The 11899-nt window shown below is 39.0% G+C and overlaps 2 protein-coding genes across 2 annotated transcripts in view; one reads left to right on the top strand and one right to left on the bottom strand.

Annotated features, from left to right (window-relative positions):
• The window catches only part of LOC107554205 (PTB domain-containing engulfment adapter protein 1-like), a 14052-nt gene extending 12101 nt beyond the window's left edge, over positions 1-1951 (bottom strand). Inside the window, exon 1 of the mRNA XM_016236644.1 lies at positions 1941-1951. The gene's annotated coding sequence lies outside the window, so the exon portion shown is untranslated. The remainder of the gene's footprint in view (positions 1-1940) is intronic.
• A 4608-nt stretch (positions 1952-6559) lies between these two features.
• Positions 6560-11691, top strand: twist3. Its single transcript, XM_016236654.1, has 2 exons — positions 6560-7661; positions 11176-11691. The coding sequence occupies exon 1, from the start codon at positions 6782-6784 to the stop codon at positions 7397-7399; it is 618 nt and encodes a 205-aa protein (XP_016092140.1). The 5' UTR covers positions 6560-6781; the 3' UTR covers positions 7400-7661; positions 11176-11691.
• The last annotated feature ends 208 nt before the right edge of the window (positions 11692-11899 follow it).

Raw genomic sequence — 11899 nt, 5'->3', positions numbered from 1 at the left:
ATAAAAAACAAAAGAGGAAAACGTCTGCAGAACGATAAGGCAAGAAGTAGGACCCGTGTAAATATCGGATCAGCTTTCCAGCGCTGGAGAGAACTCAAGGAGCGGAGGCCTGCGATCGGACGCCGAGGTTGCTTTGTTTCTTCTCAATAGGTGAGTAACACCGTGTCTACAACAGCTAAAGTCTGCCTACACTGGACGCGACCAAACGACCGTTGAAAACCATTTGAAATGTGTGTCAGCACGTCATAAATAGAACCCGGCAGCAGTTTTCTGTCGGGATTTGTTGCGCCGCGCCGCTCACATCTGTAGACACGGTGTAACATTGGTTTTGCTTTGTTTCACAGAACTCATCATTGCCTGGGTTGCGTACGTATGTGTGGGGCGGAGCTATCAAAATAGGGGCAAGACCCTTTTGGGGTAGGGGCGTGTTTGTTTTGGTGATTTCAAATATCAACATTGGCTACCAGAAATCACTTACCCTGCCTTTAATAGCAAAAGAAGATATTTTGATTGATGTTGGTAATCAAACGGTTTTGGTTACTATTGATTTGGACAAAATCACCAAGACATTTCTCAAATGATCTGCTTTTATGTTCCACAGAAGAATGAAAGCAATATAGGTTTGGAGCAACACGAGGGCGAGTACATGAGTTGAGGCATGTATTGATTTATCTATATATATTTTCTCAAACTGATATCTGTTGCATCGCATCTCACTGTTTTTTTTTACAACCGGCAGCATGAGTGGAACATTTTTAAGAAATAGTGGAATTCCTCATGAAGTTTTCAGGGTCAGTTGACATGATTAATTTTGCTCATTTTAATGTTTGTGTATGTGTTAAATATAATTAATCACTGTAAATGAACATTAAATTGACAGCCCTATTTTGGGGACATCAGATTTGTTCGGTAGGTATTAAAAATTAGTGCTAGTTCCATTGCATACATTAAGAAAAAATGTGATTTGCAAACTGCAGTTTTAAAAATATACAATATTATGTCTTAATAAATCCAGGAGAACAATTTTTTTTAATGTAAATGATTCCTCTGCTTATCTATGGTAAAAACAAGTCTTCCTTATGCTAGCTGATAAATCTGTTTATGTTCACAGTCATGCTTATTGCTGCAAGGTTCAAGCGATGCATTAGTGATGTGAATTAAGAGCAGTAAAGATGAGAGCAGGCATATGGTGTGATGGGGTTATTGGAAGAATCCTCCAGCCTGGCGGTTATTTTTTGTTCAATAGCATTTACATAAGACATGAATGAAAAGAACCCATCTTGAATCGAGCAGAAACCAGATGCCCATGCTGACATTAAAAGGTCCTTTGGAGACGCAGCTTCAAAACGAATTTAAGGAAATTCCGCGTGTGCGGAACAAAAGCCAAAAGCTATTTATGCAATAACCATCAGAATTTACAGTTGTGTTTAGATCTTTAAAGCTTTGTCTGTGCCTTGGGACTTTGCTTTATTTTGATGTTTGGTCAGCTAATGAAGATCAAGTTAATGATGCCTTTGGCATTTCGACTAATATTTAAGCTGTTTTTAGAATATATGAGGTCAGAATCAGGGTTTGTGTTCGGATATTTCAGTTCATAAATGTTCATAAATTTCATGCAATTTCGTGCATGTTCACAAATTATGCAAACTTGTTTTTGAATTTAGAAACAACTAAATGCTTTTACACTAAGCATTATTCATGCATAATGTTCTTAGGTGATTTATTTTAGAGTTTGACAAAAAAAAAGAAAGGTTCTGTTAAGATTCTTCAAACTTTCCACAGACAAAATAACAGCAAACAGCTTTGGAATGACATGAGGCTGAGTAAATAATGATGGGATTTTCATTTTTGGACTTTTGCCTTTAAATAAACCTTTCTTTTTGTCTTGCCTTAGAGGTCAGATGTAGATTTCTCATGACCTGGAACTGGATCAGTCTCACCTTTTCGATGATCCCACCATGACCTCTTACAGAAACACCTCCATGTTAAGCGGCTGCCCACAGGAAGTGAGTCCTTTGGGAAGGAAATGGCTCCCAGATGTTGTGGAGGTGACCCAGAGCTCTGGAGAGGGAGGTGAGCGAAGGTCAGTCTTGAGGGAGGACAAGAAAAACGGACAGCAGTGTGTCATAACCCACCTTCATTGCGCAAGAAAAACCTAATTTCGATCGAAAACATAAAGGTTCAATTAATCTGCTCATACTCCGCTTACGGAAACAGAAATCAGATGCATGTTTATGCATTTCTGATGGTGCTGGTCCACACTAGTCATTTTTTTTACAAAGGCTCTTTAACTAAAACTTCAATTGTAGCTAAACGGGACACAACGATATGATGTTTCGGTAGCACTTTAGTACCAATTCTCACATTAACTAGTTGCTTATTAGCATGCATAGAACTAGCATATTAGCTGTTTATTAGTACGTATGAAGCACATATTCTGACCATATTTTAGATCCCTGAATCCACCCAATACCTAAACTTAATAACTACCTTACTAACTATTAATAAGCAGCAAAAGGGAAAAGCTGTAGTTACCGTAATAGTCCCCAAACTAAAGCGTGACCGATGTTTCTTTTCAGTCAAATCTCTCGAAACATATGTGGATATCTTGGACACCTTCCAAGGTATCTTCAAAAACATGTCTATTTTGATTCGCGACTCGCAGCTAGATCACTGCTCGAAAATGAAAAAAAAGATGATGAAGCCAAAGGCTCTGCAATGATATTTTTGAAGCCGTTGCAAGTGTTTGGCACCTTCATCTGATCCCATTATGTTCTAAAACCAGCGTTAATTTATAGAGGCTTAACAAGGACATTTGTTATGTCTGCATTGTCATTGTAGTAGCAACAAACTCACAAACACAGATTGCAGTGGTCTTTCATCTATGACACGGCTTTTTCCACACGCTAGCAACAGTGAGGTCATCGCAGCCGTATCAAGCAAGTCTCGCAGATGTCCACCTTCAGATATGGAAAGACTCATCCCAGTTCGTGCATCGAATCGTTCGTGTACCAGATCGTCTGACGGTCGTTGCAAAGCCCAGAATGTTTTACCGTGTTGACAGACATGTTGTTTAGCAAGGCACGAACGTTTTCGTCCCCCGGTTCGGCGGTGAGGTGGCAACACGAGGGGATCGAGATGAGGAAAGAGAAGAGCGAGGGGTCTCGAGTGTTAGTGAAACATTATGTCACGGCCTTGACGAGGAAATGAAATGCGCAGCATCAATCAGGCGGTGGGCCAAGATCAAAGCCAGCCCCACACTCTCCCATATGGTTCTGTTTGACCAGTGCTTTGCTTTTTTTCTCGGCCTCTCAGTCATTTTTTCTTCTTTTCTGAGAGCGGGCCTTTTGTTTTTCCCCCCGTCAGAAATTCCTCCACGTTACTGAGGCAACAACGTGGTAGCACGCAAGGTGAGAGGTCTAAGAAAACCAAACCTGCCACAGATTCTCGGTTTCACAATCGTCTCTCCAACTTTTTCCTGCGCTCTCTTTCATGTTTCTCTTTCCTCCTGGGCCTGTGTGTAGCATCATGTATTCTCTTGCAGTATATTCACTGGTTGATGTCTTATATGTGTGTGCTTCAGGGTTGGCATGCATTTGCGCATGTGGAAGACTGCACAGAGAAATGCATGAAGGCTTTACAAGTTTAGTTTAAAATATCCAAAAATATTTTTTGTTGGTTTCATATGGTTTTTAAAAACTTTTATGTCATTTTCAAGAGCAAAATGTGGTGTAACCAAGTAAAAATTCATGCTTTCCTTACACCTTGAATACATGTGCACACATCTTAATTATTACCTATCATTATTATTATTTATAAATATATATATAGTTTTTTTTTTCAAGGTAATTTTTTTAAACAAATATAATTAATTATTAATAGATATACTGCATCTTGATTAAACCACATAAAAACAACTGCCTGATTTAAAAAAATAATAATAATAACATATCATGCCACATCTACTTAAGAATTAATTTTTGAATTAATGAATTTAAACAAAATATGAATTGATTTTTGTACTTAAGTAAGAATTACATTTTCTAATCTAGAATGCCATTATTTTAATGATTCTTCTGTATAATATTTGGACAGTTGTATCACCCTGACATTTTTAACTTTATGCCTCCCCAAAAAAGTACCAAAATTAATTTTTATACAGGAATTGAATTTGAATGTAGTTTGGAACAAATGAATAGACATACATACATACATACATACATATTTTAAAACACTCTCCTTTTGGAGACATAAGTTTATATTGTGTCAGTGTACAACATTACAAATATTTTGGCCCATACAATGCAATGCAATGCAATACAATACAATACAAAGTTTATTTATATAGCACATGTAAAAACAACCAAAGATTACCAAAGTGCTGCACAGTGTATAAGAAATAACACACAAACAGGAAACAGTAATCACCAGTAACATTGGGTAAGGTTTTAGATACTGTGCCCATATTGTGCCGTGTACACATGCTACCATTCCTCAGTCTGCCCTGGTCTTCATATTCATGCCAGAGATTTGCTCAGACTCAAGAGTCTTGTGGATCCCAGTACCACGTTCACCAGGGGATCCTGTGTCACTATCGCTGACCCAATTCTAATCCACTCCTGTCCAATACTCTCGCAGCGCACCATTGTTTATATCAACCGTCGTATAGTTTCTCCATAACTCTGGTACCCCTAAGCTGTTTATTTCCTGTCAGAGAGTTTCGGTGACGTTGTGGTGTATAAATGTCTTGATCAGACGCAGGTGCGTGGTGTGGGAAGGACATGTGATCGGCTTTGCTCCGGAGGCTGATTTTGACAGGGACCACCATGGTGCAAATCTAAACAAGCTAAAATGCCAGTGAAAGTGCCTCCAACTCTTTGTGACAAAATGGAGCAGTGTGGAATGGGTTCAATGGTATTTAAAAAAATCATCTATAAATGTGAATATCTTTCACAAATAAAGGATATTAGAGTCATGGCCTGTCAGTTAGAGCACAAGCTTTAAGACATGGTGCCCATATTAGCAACGTCAATAATCGATTTGTCCCATTGCTTATTCCTTTTTCCTCTTTTCCCAATATATCTTGTCCTCTACTATTGTAATATAAAATTAACTGGCAAAAAAGCCAAAAAATAAATGTAAAAATAAGCAATTATTACATTCACCCAAAGCTGAATAAAAACAAAAAAAAATTATAATTTGTTTGTAATCGCTGCACAGGAGGCTATCAGCCAAAATGAGTTGAAAAATATTGGCATATCGGATGTCGGCAAAAATCCAATATCGTGCATCCCTGCTTTTTTCACTCAAAAACTGAGGCGTATAAGCTCAGATCAATGAGACCTACAATCAACTAGTTCCAAAAAGAAATACAAAACATGTGCTAATTGAAAGAAAACAAGCTGACAAATAGATTGCATCCAAGATTTGGAAAAAAACAGATAGCATGATTATACAAGCAATTTTTAAAAGCCCGCTCAGTTTTGACCAGGAAATCCAAACTAGGTAAAGAAGTTTCAGCACAGCACAAGGGATGAATATTTGTGACTGAAAATTGTGTCCACCATGGCATATCTGAAATATACAAGTCGAAGGTATTGTATGCTGTATAGTATCTCTCTCTCCATAGGCGTAATGGTTTTTATACTGTACAGACCGTATATTCTATTGCCCTACACCAACCCTACCCCTAAACCTACCCCTCACAGGAGACTTTGTGCTATTTCAGATTTTCAATACACTCCATTCTGTGTGATTTATAAGCGTTTTGAAAAGTGGGGACATGGGGTAATGTCCTGAAAAGTCACCTTCTCCTTGTTCATACCTTCATACCTTTGTCATTATACAAATTGATGTCCTCATTTGTCACAAAAACGTGCGCACACACACACACACACACACACACACACACACACACACACACACACAGAGAGATCAATTTGACACAATCAACAATATATAAAAACTCACTCACAGTCCCACTTTTAAATGCACATAAATGCAAGTACAAGACAGAGAAATGTCCTTGTTAACATAGACACACATGACACATGTAGACACTCAGTGATGTTCAGTTCGTGGTGTTCGAAATAAAGTTCAGTTTACCCTTGAAAACCTCGCCATGCCATAAAGCCAACAGAGAGAGCATGAAACAGCATGCAAAACAGCAAGCCTGCTTCTCAGCTGCTTCCTATTGTCTGTCTTGGTCTGTGCGGGGGGAAAAAAGAGGAGGTGTGGGGTTTTGGAGTGGTGGAGGGGGTGTGTATGGACCAAAGGCTTGTTTTGGGAGAAATCTGGAACCAATATGCTTCAGACAATCTCAAGAAAACTCTACAGCAGAGTCTTTGCCGCTACCTTGGATTGCGCCCCCTCCCTCTGGCTCTATCCTCCAATCGCGACGTACATCGCCTTCCTGTTTCCTTTGAGCCGGCTCCACCCCTCAACCTATCCACCTCTTAACCAATCGCTGATCAAAGTAGGTAGGGCTTTGGAAGACTTAGCCACTGGCCTTTATAAAAGACCTGACAACCAGATAGTGATTTTGAGGTTTCAAGAACTGACCCACAGCTACATGACGTACTGAGGAGACTGAGGAGATTTTTTACGAACCCAGATGAACGGCCGTGTAATCTGGCACCTTCTTGAGTTCGGAAAAAGCACCTTTTTGCTTTGATTTGTTTTGCTTTCCATTAAAATCATTCTCAGTCCAAGGCAAAGAACCGTGCCACAAACAAAGCGAAATAGGATAAAAGCACGGGACTGACAAGGACGACTGACCGTCATGCGAGAGGAACAGTCTTGTGGCGATTTTCCCGAGGGTGGGGTCCTACCCAGTGAAGAGGAGCAAGAACGTCGCACTAACAAGTGCCCCGTCGTTGTTGCGCCACCGACGGCTGCTCGAAAGCGGCTGACAGGTCCCAAGAAAGAGCCTGGTGGACCCCTAACACAGGACAACAAAACGTCACTGAAGGGCCCCTCAACGCTCACTCCCTCTTGCCCCAAGCGGCCCAAGAGGAGTTCTCCTCCTTCCTCATCAACCTCTTCGACCTCCCTAGTGCCCATCGTGAGCTCGGTGTCACCTGTGCCCGGGCAACCGTTCGAGGACCTCCACACGCAACGGGGGATCGCTAACGTCCGGGAACGGCAGCGCACGCAGTCCCTAAACGACGCTTTCGCCTCGCTGCGGAAGATCATCCCCACGTTGCCTTCAGACAAACTGAGCAAGATTCAGATCCTCAAACTGGCTTCGAGATACATCGACTTTCTCTACCAGGTTCTCCAGAGCGATGAGATGGATGCCAAGCTGGCCAGCTGTAACTACCTGGCCCACGAAAGACTGAGCTACGCCTTCTCCGTATGGAGGATGGAGGGCGCTTGGTCCATGTCCGCCACTCACTAGACGTTCACCCGTTCCTGATCCTACCTGCCGACCCTACAGCCCTACGAAACTCCAACCACCCTCTGAACTGTGAACCTACATTGTGCCTGAGAGAAAGTGACTCTGACTATTAAATCTATCGCTGTCTGTCTACTAGCTACAGCTTCAGCTTCACCAGCAACCGCCATTTGACTCCTGCTGCCATGACCTGACCCTGCCTAAAGCTGACCTCTGACCATCCAACACCGATCTTTTCGCTTTTTCTCAGAGCAAACCTCTACAGGTATGTCAGACCTCGAGTCAGCAGAATGACGTGTTATAAATGAAATGAACACATGGATTTGCTTTAGCCTGAGTTGTTAATCTGCAAGCTCATGCTTCTCTACCACAAATTAGAAAATGACTTGCTCATTGATTATGGACTTGCACTTGTTGGGTTTATTACATACATCATAACGATCAGTGTAGAGTGCACATATATTAGTATAAATTTATACTGTACTGTATGCTGTATTAAATGGTGATGATCGGGGGAGCTCTGCGCCCAGTTACAACAAACATCCCAAATTTTAATAATATACTAACTTTAATTGTAATAAATGATAATTGTGAGGGTATTGTCACTAACGGTTTTCTTCAGGGTTTGTTGTAACTGCCTCCTGGCAAGTACTGTGGCTTGGGTAGCGCTGGAACAGAATCTGTTTTTGTGGCTAGACCTTTAACCAGCTGGAGTAGCTCTGGCCCGCTGAACTGATGCTATTGGTCTAATGAACAGTTAACCTGTTTCAGAATCAAATTTACACGGCAAATTAAATAGAATGACACAAAAAGGCAGATATTTAAATGAAACGTTTGTTCAATGCTGGATAATGGATAAAATTCCAAGAATTGTGCTAGTTTTTATCTTGACTGTATAATAGACTTATAGACTCATAATAGACTGGTTAAAGATCTGCAGGCATTGGAAGCAAATTGTTTGTATATATATATATATATATATATATAGGTTGTTTGTTCTTGGAAATTGGTTTACAAATCATTAACAAAGGAAAAAAACTACATAGACAAGACACAGATTACTTTTACGATAACTGTCTGAGGGAGGACATTTTTACAATGTGCTGGATATTAATGACTTTATTTTCCGTATAACAATTCTTTGCACCAGTAATCTGTTCTAAATGTTGTACTCATTTCAAATGGACTAAATGCTAACAATTTCAGATTTGTCCAAAAAGGAATAGGTTTTCAGCAATAGGAATTCATAACTTCAAACATCTGTCAATTGGATTAAATGAATAAAAACAAAACAATAATAATATTGATTTCAACCCCAGGTTAATAGTATGAAACTTAAGGGTAACACTTTATTTTGATAGTCCACTTTAGACATTCAACTACCTATAAAGAACTTTGCAACTACATGTCAACTAGCAGTCATTAGAATATTAGTAGACTGCCCACTTAATATCTAACACTTTATTTTGATGGTCACTCAACAGACGTTCTACTGACTATAAGTAACTTTGCAAGTACGGCAACTTATTCTACTAACCCTAACCTAACAGTCTACAAATGCTCTAATGAGAGTTAGTTGATATGCAGTTGCAAAGTTCCTTAAAGTTAGTAGAATGTCTAAAGTGGACTATCGAAATAAAGGGTAACCAAATTGGGTGCATAAAAACATGCTGTCTCAAGAATCTGTGAGATATTAGCCATTTTGAGAATACAGCATGAATTCGAAACTCCTCTTTAATTCCAAGATTCTGGAATTCCCACTTACACATGTCTTTGCAGAAAAACAGATTTTATTCTTATTCCCATAGACACATTTATTCATGTCATGTGATCCATGTTTATTGTAAAAAACTTACTTGTCAGGTTTACCTAAACATTACTTTCAGCTTGTGATATTCCGCTATTGAGGTTATCGTATACACAGGCCTACTGGTGTAGCCTCTTCTTTTGATTTCATATGTATTGCCTTAACCACAAATAAATTTAAATACTGCATGTAAGTATTAAAAAGAAAAAGAAAAACACAAGACATTTTTATAAAGTTATTGTCTGCATAATTTTGCACTGGCCAAGCATATATTTCTAGATTTATAACTACATTTATAACTAAACTAATTATATGTTAGTACATAAGTAATAACTATGTAATTAATATGTATTTAATATAAATGAGTACTTATTCCATAGATTCCACATTATTTTCCACTAAGCTCTCAGACTGAGAACCAGAGGCCATGTGTTGCTATTAAAGATAACAGGGAACAAAGAAAAAATCATTAAAGGGAAAGAAAAGTGAGTGAACAGGAAGCAGGGAAAGGTGGAGAGGACTCTCCTTTAGCCCACGGGTGTAAATCGCCCTCCCTCTGCCCTTCACGGGATCTCGTATCCAGTGTCGTGCAATCAGAGGCGACCGGCCCTAGACATGCAGGAACCTAATGATTGGAAACAGTTGTGGAGTGTTAGGTGTGTGTGTATGAGAGATGCACGGCATGCAACACACACAAATACACACTAATTCAGTGTGATGATATATATAAGTTTGATGTTAGCATATATGAAGAGGAAGATTTTAGTGAACGTGTGACTTACCGATGCTATCGAGTAGGGAAATATTTAGCTGGCATTGCGTAGTTTTCAGATGGTGCAATTCCCCTGTAAACCCAACTGAAACAAAGATGTTCTGCAACAGTGTGCCAGCAGTTAGTTGCACCCAGGTCCAGACTAAATCTGTACACATTTTTCACATCTCTGCACCGAGTTCGGGAGAAAATGTGCAGAATCTCACGGTTAGAAACTCTAGCTGTCGTTGTAATCAAATAAACTTAAATACTTAACAAAAGAACAGGCAAGGGATGTGGCACCAATAGAACTGACAATTTAACAGTTTTTCCGTGGAGCAATTTCTTACATTCTGCATTTAAATGCAACAATATTAGCAATAAATTGTACATGCTTTAAAAAAAAAAAAACGTAGAAAATGAACCCATTATAAAGCTTTTAGCCACAACCAAAATCACAAAAAACATCTTCAAAGATCCTTTAACTTTGAACCGTTTTTATGAACCAGTCCTGGCAATTATCATAAGCGAAATCAATTAAAATGGCATCTTCATGTATTGTTTTTTTAGTCACCCAGTCTTGATTGGCTGATTTGTGGGGGGGAAAAAGTGTGCTGTTAATGGAAACAGAGTAACTACGGCTCTTTGTCAGGATTTATTTTGGGTTGTGGTTTCCTTGGACTAGTCATATCCACCACATACTGTATTGCTTTAGCAATGTCCTTCGTTTATACAAGATGAGTCAACGAGTTTGCCGGTGCTCATGGGAATGATTCCCTTTGCTTTAGGCTGTGATGACATGCAGATTCCAGCAAACTGATTGGACTATTTAAATGAAGCTGTTTATTAAGCAATCCAGATGCTAACATGAAATACTTCCTCTCCTCAATGTTTTCTCCAATGTTTGCCTTTAATCCAAACCTTCACTAGTCCATTTTCCAATGGTATTATGGTGTGACAAATGACTTTTTTAAAAGTGTAAAATAATCCATGCATTTTTTAAATTATTTTTAGGTCACAAAAGCTGCATGCATAACAATTATAAAAATATAAGACATGCAAAATGTTGTTTAAATCATTGTAAATGGAGTATACAGTATATTGTACTGCAAGACATTGAACAACCCATATACATTCAAATTACAATATACTTGTATAAATGTATTACCTAGTCATTTCGATCATTTCTGACATGTTCTTCCCTTCTGTCTTTCTCAACAGTATCCCACTACCCCAGAGGACATCATGCTTCAACCACAAGCCATCAATATTTCCCTTCTCCTAATGAAGCAATACAACAAAATGCAAAAAAATGACCCTCCACCATCTAAAGGAATGGACACCAGCGGTGTCTAAACTAAGATTGCTCAGGCAATTCCACATGACTCTGAATCAAACTCTGGAAGTCACTCTGACTGTGTGGCAGAGTGCTGATTTGAGATCAGCGTTCATTGACTTTGACTTTGTATGGACACACAGAGGCAGACATTGACTGTCATAAGGACTCTACATGTATAGCTAACCTTAGCCTGATGGAAAAACGCTACGTAGACTCACTATATTCCCTGATATACAGATCTGATCATTTCAGAGTCGATGTGCTTGTCATTTATGCTGTATATTAGCCACCATTATTGCTTCTGTGACAGTGTAACAATCGTGTCATGGTATATACCACATCCGTCTAAATGCATAAAGGTTGTTACACCTTTTAAAAAAATAAAGCTGTAAGATTAATTCTGCAATATGACGACTTGGTGAATAGCAAATGCATTACGCTAGAGTTATGAGAGTTAATTTATAACAAGCATGTTTCTGACTTTTAGTGCAATAAATACTTTTGAAGAAAAATGAATCATTTAACAAATGAGAAATGTAAAGGACAAAACCCCCCAGATATGAATCTAAAAAGTTTGAAGCGATAGATCAAGGTGTTCTTGTTCTG

This window comes from Sinocyclocheilus grahami, unplaced genomic scaffold, assembly GCF_001515645.1.
Source record: "Sinocyclocheilus grahami isolate Dianchi unplaced genomic scaffold, SAMN03320097.WGS_v1.1 scaffold494.1, whole genome shotgun sequence".
NCBI lineage: Eukaryota > Metazoa > Chordata > Actinopteri > Cypriniformes > Cyprinidae > Sinocyclocheilus > Sinocyclocheilus grahami.
This window is presented reverse-complemented; position numbering and strand designations above follow the sequence as displayed.